The 17,654-nt window shown below is 43.7% G+C and overlaps 1 protein-coding gene across 4 annotated transcripts in view; it reads right to left on the reverse strand.

Annotated features, from left to right (window-relative positions):
* LOC147301852 (tensin-1-like) overlaps window positions 1–15,208 on the reverse strand; it is a 129,623-nt gene extending 114,415 nt beyond the window's left edge. For 2 of the 4 annotated variants that reach the window (XM_086284353.1, XM_086284357.1), the window contains exon 1: window positions 15,055–15,208. In XM_086284353.1, coding sequence (XP_086140479.1) covers window positions 15,055–15,150 — 96 coding nt within the window. In that variant the 5' untranslated portion in view covers window positions 15,151–15,208. Of the gene's footprint in view, window positions 1–8,203; window positions 8,477–15,054 lie in introns of those variants that run through there. The other 2 variants (XM_086284356.1, XM_086284352.1) reach the window with 2 other exon arrangements.
* Between the last annotated feature and the right edge of the window lie 2,446 nt (window positions 15,209–17,654).

The raw sequence follows: 17,654 nt of genomic DNA on the forward strand, positions 1-17,654 counted from the left end.
CACGAGCTCGCGATACAATCAATACAAGGGGCAGACTGAGAGACACAAAGATCATTGGGCTGTGATCATGAAGTCTCAGCTGCTTATAATCATTAGTCAGCTGCTAATGAACTTAGAATCCATGTTTGCTAATGAGCTCTCCTCTCTTTGAGTCCATCTCTGGGGATTAAAAAGCAAACAAACACGTAATCATAGCGAGTACAGGACAAGAACACAACAAGGATGCAGCTTTGAAATGTAAATGTGGAAATGCGCATTACAACTTTGTGCATGTTATTGAAGATGCTCTCTTTCATATACCTTCAATTTGCAGCTTTCTGCTACTTCTACTACTTATAGATGCTATTAATGTCTGATTAATTTATTAGTCAACTAGCAGTAGCTTTAGCAGTTTAAGCTATTGACTGTTGCAGTTATATCAAAAAAATACATATATTATTTTCATCTCAGCAAATGTGAGTGTTTGCAGATTTTGTTTGTCGTGTATACCCATCACCAACTTCATCAGGTATACCTGTTCAACTGCCCGTAAACACCAATGTCTACAGTAGCAACTCAAAAAAGAGAGAATGCACAGACTGCTTCGAGCTGATAGGAAGGTAACAGTTATCCAAACATCCACTCATATAGGTATGCAGAAGAGCATCTCTGAATGCACAACACAATAGTCCTTGAAGCAGATAGGCAGCAGAAGACCACACTGGGTGCCACTCCTGTCAGCCAAGAACAGGAATCTGAGTTATTGGCTTACCAAAATTGGACAACAGAACATTGAGAAATCATCGCCTGGTCTAATTAATCTCAATTATTTCTGCAACCGTCAGCTGGTAGTGTCAGAATTTGGTGTTAGCAGCATGAAAGCATGGATAAATCCCTTGGATCAGCAATTCATATTGTTGTTGGTGGTGTAATGGTGTTGGGGATATTACTTGATTCACTTAGAGAATGTTGGAATGTGGGGTGATGGGGAATTTGCATCTTCATTATTACTTTTTATTGATTTATTTTTAACATCTACAGAATCAATATATGTTAATCACATATTGCTTTTGGATGTTGAATATTAGCAAGTGAATTGGAAATAAAGTACCTGAATTTCAGAAGCAGGACCACGCCTCCAAACACACTCCTTCCGGTTCTCATCTATATATTATCCCCCAGATTACGTGGCCCACCCTCCCTCCCCTTTTCAATTCTTTAACTTCTTCACTTCTATTTAGTACACGGGGATCTGCTAGGCTTGGGAGCCGCCGCCAGTCCCCTTTGAGGCCTTCCCCAAACTGCAGCTCAATTCATCTCCAAGCCATTCACCTTTATCTACTAAAACACTGTCAAACCTCAAATGAGGACGTGGGCCCAGCGAGTGAAACAGCATTTAACCATGTGGATATGGTAGCTGTGTTACATAAGTTCTGCACAGCTTGCTGTCCTTAGACAGTAAACGTGATGAAACCACTCAGGAAAAAAAAACGCATATATATTGTTTATCATGACTCTGGTTTAAGGTGGGTCACTTATTTTTTAGATTAGTTTTAGATTAAAGATTTCTTTGTTTCCCTCACAAAGGAAGAAAGTTTTAGTATAGTTTTGTAGGAAAACACTGGTATCCATCCAGATGTTCACAATCGATGCAGCAATGATTAGCTAATGTTATATCGACCACTTTAACCAATTATTTTAAAAAAAGAATTAGGATATTCTTTTTATTTAATTATGAAATATTTAATTCATTGGATTTGCTGGTTTTCACTACTGACTCATCATGAAAATGCTACATGGAAGACACGCTTGATTTGCTGTCTTTTTTGTCATACAGTACTTTTATTAATTCATCTATTTCTACATCTTTATTCCCAAATGGCCACCTATAACCTTTAACACTTTTTGATGTTTGAATGATCCACATACTGATCTGCAACATCCCAGCCAGAATCCATTAAACTTTACAGGCAGACATTCAGACTCAGGGATGAGAAGCGGGGGCAGAGTAGTGCACAGTACCCAGGGGAAGTGTGCTGAAGCTGGGTCAAGGGCTAGCTGGTGATAGCCCAAGGGCCTGGAGGAAGGCAACCAGTCACATTGGATATAAATCACCTGGTCACAGATACACAGAGAATTGTTTAGCCAGAGTGACAGCTACACTCTCTGAGGACAGTCTGAGTCTTGAAGATACAGTATCGCACGCCTCGATGCATATATACATACACAGACGCACACAAGTGGAAATGCACTGGTTAGAAAACGAGAGCATGGAGAAAACTCCGATGAGAGTTGGTTGGAGGGATTTCTGGCTGAGGACAGTCAGCCCGTGTGGCAGCTGAACAGGACATGGGGTCCCTTTGGAGACTGTTAAACCAAAACTAGGTCTGAGTGCAGTTTCATGTCATTTGGAGGTGGGTATCGACATCAAAACAGCAAATATCACAACCATGTGGAACGTTTTCATTGATCTTAAGCAATGGAGTTTGGAAATGACTTCAAATAATACAGCAGGTGATGAAGTCACAGAAAAGCCCTTTAAATAGGACAATTCTTCATCTTTTAGCTGCTCTCTTTAGGAGTAGATTATCTGCCTCCATCTCATCCTAACCCTTGGAGCTTCCTTTGCCACACCAACCCTCTGCATGTCTTGGTTCCTCAAGGAGGGCAAGTCCACCCTATCTCTGCTTCACTCTCTTCTTCAACTCTCTGTCTGTTTCATTGAATGGTTGATCATCGATATTAAACTCATCTACCTTAACTACCTCTGCTCCTTGTTAGACCTGTCTCCCTCTCATTTCCACATATTGTACTGTCTTTTATTCTTCTTCTCTGCAGTGCAAAGCTCCACCTTTCCAGGCTCTCTTCCGCCTGTTTCCTACTCTCACTACAGATCACAATGTCGTCTGCAAACATCACAGTCCAACGAGACTCCTGCCTGACCTCATTGGTCAACCCGTCCAACATCACTGCAAACAATAAGGGCTCAGAGCCGATCCCTGATGTAACCCCATTAATCTATCTGTTACTCCTACCACAGAGCTCACCACTTTCTCACTGTCCTCATACATGTCCTTCACCACCCTCACTTACTTCTCTGACAATCCCAACTTCCTCATGCAGTACCACAGTTCCTCTTTTGCCACCCTATAATATGTTTTCTCTAGATCCACAAAGACAAACTGAAGCTCCCGTTGACATTCCCCATATTTCTCCCTCAGCACTTTCAAAGGTCAAATGTCTTCAGCCAAGGTAGCACAGTTTTCACTGGCTTCCTGTTAGCCAGATGGTTTTACTTAATCCAGGACTCTCTTGATGATTGGAATGTTTCATTAGGGACAGATTTTTTTTCCCTGGATGCCTTTCTTGATGCAACCCACCCATCCAGGTTTGGTATCAACAGTTGGAGAACTCTGGCTTATGCTGCCCCAGCCGAGATGGCTGCATACAAACTTATGTTTAATTAAGCGGATTGTTAGGATGGTTTTTGATGGTTTATTAAAGTATTTCATGTTTACTGTAATAGTTTTCATTCTCATATAATCAATGAAACAGTCTTTATTATACTATAGACACAATGCATTGTTGCTCTTTTTCAAAAATCTTAAACTATTAGATTGTTGTCTGACTAAAAACCTTATTCAAGCTTGACCTGTTTTTTTCTGGACTTGTATATATAAAAGGGCTAAACATTATGCTGTGGGGAATTAGATACCACACATACAGACGCTGAAAGAGATTAATCTCTCAAGAATCTCCTCACTCAACACATGTTAATTACTAAGCAGGGATAGTAGACACACTGTTATTACAACCAGGCCACACACATACACACACACACACACAATACAGAGGTGACACACACAGAGGCGTGGCAGGCAGTAACGGTCCAATCAAAGCCGGATTGATTTTCAGAGCTCACTGGGGATTCTGTTCAGTCAATAAAGGACTCTGTTAGACAACTGGAGGCATGATGGATCTACCATACATCTTTCCTTATAGTGTATCAGCTGCCATGTACTGGACTACAACACAGAATGAAATTGAGCAGTGCTTAAATCATGGAAGGTTTGCTATGTGATGTGTTACAAAGTACTCTGTAAAATTTGCAATCACAATTTTTAGTAGCAGTCAACAAAAAAACGAAAGAAAGAAATGAAAATATGAAAAAGAAAAAACACAATACACAATATATAAATAATATCTTCTTTCTGATACTGTGCTTGTATTGTAAATATTTTAAAGCATTTTTTTTTTTTTTACAACCCTCAATATTTTTGTACGGCCCACTAGAGGACCGCAAAACTTACACTTTGAATGTGCAGCGGAAAAACATGTGGAGGTGGCTACCATTTGCATCACTGTGCAAAAAATACGATCAGGTACAAACAGAGAGACATAATCAGTCCCCAAAACTTTGGGGAGTTAATAGTTACAGCTAATTGCATGACCGCTAGCCACCTTCAACCTGTCCACCACTAGCGTGACAATCATGGTGGCAATGATGCAGGGTAAAGTGAATAAGGCCCACAGGCCTACAGACCACTTTGTTACTCCCTGACAACCACTCATTGCTTTGGAAAAATGTGTATTCCCTGACTGGTTGGCAAATATCTCTACGTGATTTCTTTGTTGGCTAGTAGATTGCTGTGGTTGTCCATAGTAGTGAAACTTTGAAAAATGTGACACAAACCAGAAACAGGGACCATCATTAGTCTTCAAAGTAAAAGTTGTGGCTTTCAAAACATGTCAGCTATACCTAGGGATGGGTATCGAAACCCGGTTCTTGTTGAGAACCGGTTCCCATTGTTTCAATTCCTTGGAATTGTTTGCCATTTTTGCAAACGATTCCCTTATCGATTCCAGTCGCCCCGAATGACGTCACCACGTTGCGGAGCGTCATTTACCTGGCAGGAAACACGGTGCCTAAGCGGCTCAAACGCTCAAAAGTTTGGTTATACTTTACGAGAACGGCAACTTGCAATACTTGCAAAGTAGATATTTCATTTAAGGGAGGAAACACTACGAATATGCAAAAGCATTTGCTCACAAAACACACGATGACCTTAAACTAATGTCGTGTTTTTAGTTCCACTCGTGAATCTCAACCCAGCAGCAGCGGTAACGTTTGCACGTCCTCTCCCGTTAATGCGGCAGTGCATTAACTAACAGTGCATATTATGTTAGCGCGATCTGCCTTATTACAAAACCTGCCATTACTGTGCATTTAGGTGACCATGATGAGAGAGACAGACAGAGTCTGGCTCAGATGCTGCCAGTTCTCACTGCAGTCTACCGGTAGCGTCTCCTTTCAGGCCAGGATAGACGAATGTCACCGAGCAGTGACTAAGGTTGTGGTAAAAGGTTTGCACCCATTTGCCACAGCAGATGCCCTCGATTTTCGGTAAGTGAATGTGTTTAATTGTAGGCAGGGACATTACTGGATATTCTTGTGTGTTATACTTTGTTATTGCTACAGAAGAATATTTATTTTATTATTTTACATTTACAATTTTTTTCCCCGGGGACCCTGTGACACCCCATTGAAGAGCCATAGGCTGTGGATCTCTTAAGATCTCACTGTTGGGTTTGTAAGGCCATGTTACTCCTAAATTTCTATCTTGTTCAAAGAGAAGATCAAAGTTCTAAGCTAATCGACCTTAGTGTTCTCCTTTTTTTTAAAAAAGAATCGATAAAGAATCGATAAAGAATCGAATCGTCAAACAGAATCGAAAATGGAATCGGAATCATGAAAATCTTATCAATACCCATCCCTAGCTATACCAGTGAGGAACAGATTTTACTTCGACGATGAACATTGTTCAATTCTGATTTGTGACATAGGAGGAGGCTTTAGGTGCACCACCCTATGTGAGACTGATTTCACTTGGCAACAGGTAGGAACCTTCAGGAACTCTCACCAACCAGTCTGGGAATAGTCGTCTTTGCTTCACAACTGGTGGTTGTATCACATTAGGTTGGAGGGCAACTCTTGAGCAATGTGCAGTTGACTTCACATGAAAAACCTCTATGAAAGTCTATGACACGAAAGTCCTTAATAAACTTGATCTCTCTAATTACTTTCCTTACATGTATTTATGAGCTCAGTCACTAATTTAGAGTGCTACTGAATTATTCATCATGTCATTGTTTGGTAATTTTGTCTTTCACCAAGGAGGCAGTTATACTGTCAGCTTCATCCCTCTCATTACGTCTTTCATCAACACACCAAGATGGCTACAGTCAAAATGGTCATCTTCAAAACAGGACTTCACAAAGCAATGGATGACAGCACCGTAGCTACTTCCAGTTTAGCAAGAACAAACATAATGGCTCAAATGGGCCACTAGGTGTAATGACATTAATCGCTGTTAAATGTTACAGTAGTTACAAGTAGTGGGTGAGTGGATGAAAAGGTAAGCTTTTAGTTGATAAGTGAGTATAATTCATACATAATAAGTTGAAAGTTGTTCAGCTCCAGGTAAAAGTAAGTAAGATGTTATTAAGAAAGGGTTTTTTAGTCTTTCTGATTGGGTGTATTGTATGAAAAGGTTTGGAACCACTGGTCTTTGGCTCCAAAGTGACTACACTATGAAAAAGCAATACCAAGATGTTGCTTAGTAAAGACACTGTAAGTGTTAGCAAAGACAAAGGATGAAGCAGAGAGTGGCGGTCTACAGTCCAATGTGCAACAGTGCAAAGTAGCTTGTCCATAAACCCTGGGGCACCCTGGTTGCACTCTGATAAACACGGGCAGGAAATTCTTCTGCAAATTTGTTGAAAAATATACCGCCGGCTGCTGTGTCAAATAACAGTTGTTGTTATTCTTAGCAGGGTTCCTTAGCATATTGTGGAGCAGTAATGAGCTCACAGAAGTGTTTGGCCAGTCCTATAGGAACTAGCCCGCATTTGTGGCTGTTTCTGTCAGGATGTCAAATCTAATATTCTCCCTGTGTGAGTGGGGCTGATAAATTATTAATAGCGTGTATTTGAGGAGCTTTCTTAGAACCTGCTTCTTGCACGTCACTCAGCTTCTGCTCGTTACTCCTCTTTCCTCCCTCTGCTAACGTCACGCCTCACGACATTCATCTCCGTTTCCTTCTCCTTCCCTTTTCAGCCCTCGTCTCCTTTTGTGGATGTGATAATATTGGAATTGGAAGCTTTGCATCTGGACAACTCAATGCCTCACTTTGAGTGTGTGGGAGCTTTTCCTCCGCTCTGCCTCTTTCCCCTTGCATCTAAATGGCTCTCTGCTCTGCTGCAAGCTACAGAAAAGTAGGGCAGATGCCTCATTTAACACTTGGGTGCAATCATTGAGCAGTGTGTATACATTACACAAACACCCCCAAAAAGCAAGAAATTCATCTCCTTCTCCAATAAAGGTGGTGCTGCAGCTAGGTTTGTAAAAAGCTTAAGCATCTGATGTGTCAATATATCAACATGGAAAAGCTGTCATTTCAAAAACGCCACATTTCACATGTTTAGGAAGAACTGTTTGAATCTAATCTGATTTTATGCAACTATGCAAGAGAGAAATTCTTGTTTCTAATGTTTCCCCACATCAGGGATTGGCCTGCCCAACTTTTGCTTAATTTCTTTTCTGTTTTGTTGGTATTTTGGTTTCTGCCCCTGGTTCCTGACACACTCAGTCAGTCCATGATAGGAGAAGAAGTGAGCAGCAGCAGATTAAATTATACAGGAGAACCCAGAAATAGCTCTAATGCCGAGGCCGCGTGGACTCGGCGCAAGAACATGGCGATGTAAGTCGCCACTGAGCAGTCAACTAGATTATCCCTGAATGCATCACAGCATAAAGCGGACTGCTGTGGGTTTGACTGCCGTGCAGCTATCCGATGGGATGAGCTTGACCTTTAGTAACCAAAAAATATAAAAGACGCTAGAGGAGGGATCTAACATTCAGGGTGGATTAAAGGGCCATTAGACCTTTAAATTTTGGAGCAGTCACCTTCCAACTTCCAGCTATGTTAAACACGTAAAACAGAGGAAGCAGCTGAGCTGAACTGTCCACACCTTCACCCACCACATGTAAACACAACCACCCACATGACAACATCTAGAAAGGTCACAGAGCATGTTAAAAAAAAAAAAAGATAAGTAAAACTTCACGTTTGGAACCACCTCTGCCAAATATCACATCTCTTTTGTTGCTTACAGAAAGATTGACGCCTGAGACCTGCACGCATGCCCTTCTCCAATCTCTTACCCAAAACATGCAGGAGAGGCAAACCCAGGTCCTGGCCCTCCCTGCCAGAGCAGAGGGCATCGGCAGAGACACGGAGGGCATCCTGCGAAAAAGATGCCACTCGAGGGGGCTCCCCAGCCTCACAGCTGAAATCCACAGTATTCCCAGAAATTCCCGGCAGTTCCACACAGGCCGCATAAATCCATGCCAGAAGTGCGAGGTGCACCGAGGGCGGGGAAGCAAACCCTGCTCTCGTTTTTCTCACTCTGATGGCCTTAAGTCTGTCTCTCTCATGTGAGCTCCCTCCCTCTCTTGCTTCTATCCCTGCTCCTTCTCACTCACTCCTGCCTTCTTGAAGTGTGGTAACGTTATTCCGTGGAGCAAAGGGGGAGGTGAGTCTTCATTTTTTTCCCTCTCCCTTCCAAAACTCCCTTCTCCTCAAATGATCCTTGTTAACCCCTCCTTTCCCTCCTCTCCACACACATATACACTCTATTCATTGACCACCCTCCACCCTCCTTCAGCTTCCTTACATGGCATACCTCACCTCTCTTCCCCCTCCACCTCTCTTCTTCTGCAAGCATGCTCGCTCATGTCTGCGCTAATGTCACTTCAATTTTTCATCGGCAACCCCCTTTCCTGTTTCCAGATCCTCTCGCTCTCTACTCCAAAATAACTGCAGGACTCACCGGCTGTCATGACACAGCTGAGGGAGGCCAGGCAAACAGCTTACATGGAAAAAAAAAAAAAAAGCAGGTACCCGCTTCTGTCGCTGCACATGCAACCTCATGCGTACGTCCTTCAGGAGCCGAGGTGCACATATGCTCCCAATAGTTAACATGTGGCAAAATTAGTATTAAGCCTCGTTCCGATGCCCCAAAAGTACTAGGCTAGCAATTTTCCCCACAAAGCTGGGTTCAGTTATGGAAGAAACATTAAAAAAAAAAACACACAAATGGTCATAATTAATGCAGCTAAGGGAGCGATGCCCAAATTAGTATGACACCAGAAATTCACTTCCCCTTAAGACCCTTCTCGTCTTGTCTGTTCTTGTCTATTTTTAACATGTATTCCAATAAAAGTGTTTAATAGTACCGTATTTAAAAGAGACTTTTCAATGCAGTGATTTTTCTTAAATATATATAATTTAATATATCCTTGTAATAAGGTCCTAAAATTGCCAGTCTAGTTGACCTGGTGTAGCATACCAAAAGTATTCACTAGTTTGCCTTCACACACATATAAACTTGAGTGACATCCCATGAAGTCAGATCACCCTTTGCAGCCATAACAGGTTCAACTCTTTGGGGAAGGCTTTCCGCAGGTTTAGGAGTGTTTATGGGGATTTCTGCCCATTCTTCCAGAAGTGCTTTTGGGTGGTCAAGCACTGATGTTGGACGAGAAGGCTTGGCCTACAGTCTCCGCTCTAATTCATCCCAAAGGTGTTCTGTCGTGTTGAGGTCAGAACTTTGTTCAGGCCAGTCAAGGAAGGGACAATCCCCAAACTGTTTCCACAAAGTTAGAAGCATGAAAGTGTCCAAAAAATCTTGGCATGCTAAAGCATTAAGAGTTCGTCTGACAACTTGACAACTACCGTTGTCCTGGCAACTGCCAAACCCAGACTCCTGTAGATAGAGAAGTGTGATTTGTCACTCCAGAGAACAAGTCTCCGCTGCTCTAGGGTCCAGTGGTGGTGTGCTTTACATGACTGTGACCTTGGCATTTAGCCCCAAGTATCCATACAGAGTTTCGAGCACATACTTGCTCATACAAATATATATATATATATACATATCGTCATTGTTGTTGTGACAATTTGCTTGTTATAGGGAATTAGCTCCATTTTCTTACAGTGGAAGTGTACATCCTATGAAAACTTTTCGAACATGCTAGGCCCTGGTCCCTCAATGAATTTCTATCTGAAACTAATGTTTGTTGCTTCATTTACCCCGCCTTTGAGCACCACTTTACTCGGATTGGCTGCCCCCCATAAACACAAAATTTGAATAGCAAATTTTGGTGGAAGTACTTTGGTTGTTTAAATACTACATATCTAACAAATTGTGCAGGCTTTCCATCTTCCCATTACAACCGCCCCCACTTATGCCACACATTTCTATCTGCATGAATGTAAACATTGCACAGCGCATGACAAGGGGGTTGCTACATGTATGTGTATGCAAACCGCAGCACTGGATCCACATTAAATCAGCAGTGGAGGTGCATTACATCACTCCACAGTCAGATCCATAAAGGGCTAAGAGCCAATTCATTTTGAGAAAACACCCTCTATTGATCCCTGCTGCTCTCCATCACTTACACTGTAACAGTTACCTCAATCCATAGGCTAACCTGACACATAATCCGTGTGTGTGTGGGTTTATGTGTGGGTCTGCCTTTGCAAGTATTTTATTAACATAATGTCAGCAAACAGGACACATGGGGGAAATACTGCAGGGTGTTCTATGGCTGTCCTGAACTCCTTTTTTAAAAATTGATTTCAGTGTCTGCGTTTGATACAAGACAACTTCCACTTCCCTCCAGCTGACTGGTCTAAACTGGGTTGCTAGCAGCCTCTAGTGGCCTTCAACCAACCTTGAGACACACTCATAAGAGCACCAGAAAGCATTTCTTAAATTTTGGGGCTCACACATGCATCTCATGTTGTTCCTTTCTCCTCTGATGGAGCCAGAGTAGCCATTTAAGTGATACTTTACTACCTGCGAAGCACATTGATTTTGGCTCCGCTACTGGGAGTGCTGGATTTTCTCAGTACAACATTTTTGCACAGTTAGGTCAGGTTCTTATTCCCTTATTCCCACTGCAACATGCCGGAGCTCTTTGAAACAGGCAGACGGGCAGGCAGCACACAAGCATGCGCACACACAAATTGTTTCCCACTGAATTGCACGCATGGAAAAGCAGATTTAGGCCATGGGACAGTAAAATTCCCTTTAAAAAACTACACTAAAGGCATTAGTGTACCACTGTACCTTTTTAAAGGTTGTAGGCACTCCGATTTATGTGTATTTTCACTGATGATGGTGACATTTGATCACTAGCTCCACTAATGTAAACAAACGGATGACAAAAAAAAAATTCAAAAGGGAAAGGAGAGAAGAGAGAGAGAAAAAAGTCAAAGATATGAATTCCACACTCCTCTGGAGTCTCTTCTTCTGTCGCTGGAGAATCCATCACATTAAAGCTTTAATGCTAGAATAACAAAGCATCCATCACGTTGAATGCCCCAGAATACAGAGAGCCATTCAGGGCAAAAGCCTGCAATTCCCTGGGTGCGGTACCTGTGCGCTGTTCACCAAGGCTGGCCAACATTTTTTTTGTTTGTTTGCTGTGGAACTTAGGAGCATGTGGTAAATGCAACAAGCAATGAATTAGGTTTTTGTGCATATCCTACTGAGGCAGAGCCCAGAGAGCTGACAGACTGATGTGAATTTACAGCTCAGGCTGACTTGAGTTAAACATATTCGAAGGGAAGTAAATAAAATATACAGGACAGGAGGGGGAGAAGGTGGAGGAGATAAATACAAGTGGACACAGGCGTAAACAGAGGCGAGAATAAAAGACGGAGAAGACGAGGACAAAAGGAGATGACAGAAGAATCAACAGGAAGGAAAATGCAAGGATGAATCTTAGAATACGGAAGGAAAGGAAGAGGCAGCAAAAAGAAAGATAGCTAGATGAAATAGGAGGAAGGAGATGGGAGACTGGAGAAGGACATAAAGAAAGAAAATAAAAGGAGGAAGAGAGGAAAAGACGATGGGGTATTAGGAAAGTGAGACATCGTTTAGTCAATGAAAAAAGAAAGAAAGGGATATATGTGTGAATGAGAGGGAGCTGCGTAACACAAAACATAGTAACACATACGACCAGCACAGCTTCCCTCACTCTCCCGAGTCTTTCTTTCATCGTACGTTCACAGTCACAAACGCACAAACCCGCAGTATCCCCAGCTGCATCTCCTGTAGTAACCCAGCCCCAATCCACGGCGACCGTGTGAGCCGGGTTACCATGGAAACTGAAAACCTCACATCAGCCCTCGGGGGTAAGGCGCACATAGCCATACCTCTCCACTTTCACCTCCCAGTCAGTCACATGACCAGCTCTAGTGCTGCAGCTGGAGTGGCAGAGCGGCAGCAGCAGAAGTAACAACTCACTGAATGTGAATGCTGACTGCAGAAGATGAGACAACACTGGGATAATACAAACCTCTATCACAGAAGCTCTATGTGCTAAAGTTGGTAAAGGTGTTAAACTGTAGCTCTAATGGACACATAGCTAAGAGACTGGTGATATGATTTCCACCCGCTTATCCAACCAGGGATGCAGGGGGTTTGATCCTAGCCCAGTTCACACTGGATGAACAGGTCACCAAAAAAAGAAAGACTAATCCGAATCCACATCTACAGCCAATTTAGCACACTTGGACTAAATTACCTGTGTGAAACACAAGCTGGAAGAAGGAGAACATGCAAACACAGCTCAGAAAAGTCCAAGATGGCCTACAGGTTCAGATAAGGTGGAGGTGTTCCCAGGTAAAACATGTTGAACAAAGTTACGCCCTGTCAAGATGTCAAGGTGAGCCTAGGTTATAGCCTCCTACATGCCCAACTGGCTGTCTTATTGCCAGTGGGGCATAGGGCACACTGCTTCACCTGCTCACAGTTGCTGTGATTCTGCCAGCCACTCTGCAACCCAACTCCTTCTTTCATGTCATATCTGACTTAAATTCATATCTGTTGCCACTGATTTGTTCTACAATATTTATGTAATTTTTTATGCATTGATTATGTAATCATATTTTTTTAAGATAATGGTCCTTAGTTGGTGGGCAGGAAGAGGTAGTACATGCTCACACTGTAAATGCACCCAAAATATCTGCTGCAGCAGGAATGATTCAAATCCACCCCAGAGACTTTAAAGCTTCCTTACATCTTCCTTGTGTCACACCTGCTCACCAATGAGGGATGCAAAAAAGCCCAATATCTTCAATTGTTTCTTTATTTGGTTGCTGTGGAGCCTGTTTTCTTAAAATAAGTGAAAACTACCTTCCCCATCTTTTTCAATTAATGATAGAAGTTTCTAGAAATAAGTCTATACAGAGGACGCTGCTACAGAGTCCAGAAGACAGTTCTGCTTAATTGCTCAATTACTTGAAACGATTTGAATGACATAGTTTAATTATGTAAAGTGAATCCATAATCATATCCCTGATGACAAGCATTTATCCCCTGTTGCAGTACGGATACAAGAACTGCATCCAATAAAAGCTAGGGTCATTCAAAAAAAAAAAAAAATCTTCATTCACCGATTTATAGATTGTATTTATGGAGTGGATCTGAGATTGAGAGACATTCAGTTTTTTACTCTACAATGAAGACACAGCTGGTGCTGCCAGGACTGAGCAAAAACTGCGTCTGAATAAACCTCATGAATTGGGGGATTCATTGTAGAAGCGCTAGCAAGCTTCACACACATTTACGCACACATACAAGAGAGTGCGACGGTGGTGGTGGGGTTGGTGGGGGGGAGTAAGCGCGGGTGTAGAGATAAGGAGCTGCGGCAGTGAGGTGTGGGGGTGGGGGGTTGTTTCTGGTATTGGCGCTGGTGGGAACGTGTTGGGGCTTGAAGAGATGGGAGGCTGCAGCAATCTACGGTGTCACCAGGACCAAAAAACCCCACCGTCACCAGACTGTGGAACGCCACTGCTGCTCTAAATGTTCTCACAGGAGCGCAGCACTGCAGCGCTCGAGCTGCAAAACCCTCTGACTGAGATGTGTGTCTGTGATCAAACGCTTTCACAGTGCACGTTCGGCCAAAGACGATGACTGAAACGAAGGATGCGAGGGCATGTGAAAATTCCAAAAGGTGTCTTCTCCTTATGGGAACATTCTGGCTAGGAGACATATAATTTTACTGCTGAGGATGCGGTGTGTTACGCTGATTTGTTTCTAGCCTTAGGACAACTGCTATGCAGTTTAAAAAAGTATCAGGGAAAGAAAATGACCTTAAAAAAAAAGATCACCCCAAGCATTTTGTGTGGTGTCTTCGCATGTGTGCGGCTGTGGACATGAGGAAACAGTGCTATTTAAACATGTGAGAGTTGTTACACATGATTGATTATGTCCTAAAGGAAGTTACAGCTTATAAAACTGAGTGTGCATTTGGTCAATCTCATTCACCAACTTCCACATGACCATCGGAATATGTCGTATGGATGAAAGCGTACAACCTCCTTTCCAGGATGGCAAGCAATAGCATTAGATGAATTGGGGGTGGGGGGTGTATCAGGAGCTTTTTCACCCCCACTGAATAATGGTGCATTACCATTCTGCTGCTGTAAAAGCAAGGTGACCCGTATCAACCCTGAGGTCCAAGTGCTTGGTTCTAGAGGCAAATTCACAACCTGATGCCCGTGATTCCATCTCTGTCGCCACCATTATTATCTGGAGCACCTGCCTGGAGATCTCTTGGAGATGTAACACTGACCTTGAAACAGCACTTAGAGAGAGGCACACCAACCGGTCTTCCAAGGCCCGCGGTCCACGATCGGTCATCAAAAGCTCATTTTCACAGCTACGTCATTTGATGGTTTAACCAAAGCCAGCTGTGTGCATGCTACAGCTGAGCGTGGCGATTCTTAGGAAGGCCTGTTCTTGTGAATATTTCATGCAGCGTGAGGATTTCAGACACACTCTTGTTGCCAATCTTTGCAGAAGAAAGGTCGAAGCAAGCCACAAAAGACTACATGTGCAGAATTTGTCCTCTAAGTCCACTGAATTCCTCCTCAGTCTCCCATTCCCAGCATCCTTCTCTCTCTCTCTCTCTCTCTCTCTCACTGTATGAAGCCTTACCTTGTTTCGTTTGGCCCCCCGCAGAGGAAAGAAGCAGGCGAAGAGGAACTTGCCCCAGCTGATGACGGCAGCCAGGCACCAGTTGAGGCGAGCCATGCCTGCGTCTGTCCCGTCTTGTCTGCCAGCCTCTTATCGCTCTAGCCCCCCACCCCCCACCCCTCAGAGCTCTGGAATAGGATCTTGTAACCCCCAACTATGCCCACCTCCCACAAAAAAAAGAACAATGATATCAAGGAGGAAAAAGATCACAAAGAGTCACGAAACCTTCTCGTCCTAGTCCGTTGAGCAGGTGCGAAGTGAAAATGTTCCTTCAAGTCAGATGTAGTTTAGGGGTGGGGGAGATTTCGTTTTCCTTCTGTGGTGGTCTTTGGCAGTTTTCGGGAAACCTGTCTGGCTGTGTGTCTGCAATTCCAATTTGAAAGGGAAGTGGTGGTGGCGGCAGCGGTGGTGGGGTAGATAACTGGGGCTACTGGCGTCCCAAAAATGACTAGACCCTCAGATGGTCTAGAGGGATCCACAGCATTCAAAAGCCTAAAACTGAGTCCCTGTCTTCCCATCCATCCGTCTTTCCCACGACTACCTCCACTCTCACTCCTCCTCTGTTCTCCTGCTTTCCAAAGCCGGGTCTAGATGAGTCAGTCCTCAAAGTGTGATGAGCACCGCCGGCTGCAAAACGCGAAGAGCCCGACGCTGATCGACGACACTGTTACACATACACGCGCACTGCCGCTGCTGCTGGCATGCCCACACTCACTTGTCTCTCACACGCACACACATACGCTCGCCTGCGAATAACACTGTCCTGGTGGTGCATACATCCACGGGCAGAAGAGCCCCCCTCTCTCATTACAAGGCTCCCCTCCAGGCTCAGGATCCCCCGGTGGTTCGCACTCACACACCGCTTACACACACTTGTCCACCTCTCTCGGTCTGTGCTGCTCTCTCACACATACATCGATGCTGCAGCACTTACTCAGTCAGAGTGGGAGGAGGGGAGCAAAAGAGTGAAGAGGAAGAGGAGGAGGTGGAGGTGAGGAGGGGAGGAAGAAAGGGAGAAACGACTGGGAAGAAAAAGGGAAAAAAAACGATAAGACAGAGGCTTTCTGTTGAGTGTGTTCATTCAGTGTTTATATTCCAGGGGTGACGCCAGAGTCAGTGAGGAGACCGAGAAGGCGGTAATGTGCACGTGTATGAACGAAAGTGCGCATCAACTAGTGATAGCTACGAGAGGTGGAGTGACAGGAAGGACCGTGAGAGTGAACAGAGGAGTCAAAATGGATGGACGGGAGGCATCGGGGGAAGGAAGAGAATGACATAAAAAAAAGGGAAAGCAGAGAGTGCGCAGCATATACAAACACACACACATGAAGGGACACGCGGCAGCCGTCACGGTGCAAGGCTGATACAAAGCAGGCACAGGGTGATGATTGTTTTGTGTGTGTGTGCATGTGTGTGTGCAGAACTGGGTCGAACGGAGCAAAGGAGGGAGGAGAGGAGGAAGAAAGGATGGAGGATGAGAGAACAGGAGAGGAGAAGGGTGTTGAATCATTGTGTCTTGGGTGATTATTTCCCTTTTCTCTCCCCCTTTTCTCATATGTACACACACACACACACACACACACACGACTGCAGGTGGTGCACAGGCTCGTTCACTCTGCTGCAGTCTCTCTACGCTTCAGTGGGAGCACATTCTCACTGCAGAACGCCCCCCCCCCCCCCCCCAAACCCCACAACCCATCCAATCCCCGACCCCTCCCACCCAGCACACCACTGCCACACAAACGCAATCACAACACATCAAAGCAATGAGCGAGGGAGATAAAGTGTAGAGAGGATGCTGTTCTGTCAACCAAAGCTAGCTGAAACTGAGGGGTGGGGTATAGATGTTTGGATGTTTGAAGGGGGAGGGGGGGGGGATAGCAATAATAGTTGCTTGGCGATATCCAAATGTGCAGGCGATAAAAGATAAGTATAAAAGTTGACTGATTGAAATCGATCTTGAGTCGGGTCTTGCTATGAAGTGCATCTAAAAGAGTAAGCCTTTATGCTCAGCATTACTGAATAAAGAAAGCTACATGACAGTTAATAAAATGTATTAATATCCTGTCAAAAGAAGTGATGCTTTTGAGCAAGGCAATATTTCCCAGATGTTACAGTAACACCATGGAAAACAGTGTTTGCACACTGCAGCAGGACCAAAATCACTGTGACCCCATGCAATGAACTCACTATCTTGTTGTCTTTGAAATGGATGCTTCGAAGATGCAGACCAGGTCTGCCCCCACTAGCAGTCAGTCGCTGTCTTCAAAGCAACTTTGGTGCATCAAGATGGCAATAAAATGGCAATAAGACAATGTCAGTCTGCTATCAGTTTAAAATTGAATGGAGTCAAGTCTGCAAATACATGCTATAATGTAGCATTCAACCACGATAAAGTGGAAAAAAAGCACAGATTCGTATAATCACAAATTCAAGAAGTTCGTATTAAACTGTCCTGTCCTGGTCTGTGGGTCTGGTTGGGTTGTTTTGAATTTTCTGTTAAGACTTCTTAGTCTGCAGTTGAGGTTTTCTTTCATTCTGTAATTTTGTCAGCATGTCGT

Source organism: Aulonocara sp. 'chitande type north' Nkhata Bay, linkage group LG23, assembly GCF_057382095.1.
Source record: "Aulonocara sp. 'chitande type north' Nkhata Bay isolate Kocher_YH1m ecotype deep benthic linkage group LG23, A_spYH_male_GT1.1, whole genome shotgun sequence".
In the NCBI taxonomy this organism is placed as follows: Eukaryota; Metazoa; Chordata; class Actinopteri; order Cichliformes; family Cichlidae; genus Aulonocara; species Aulonocara sp. 'chitande type north' Nkhata Bay.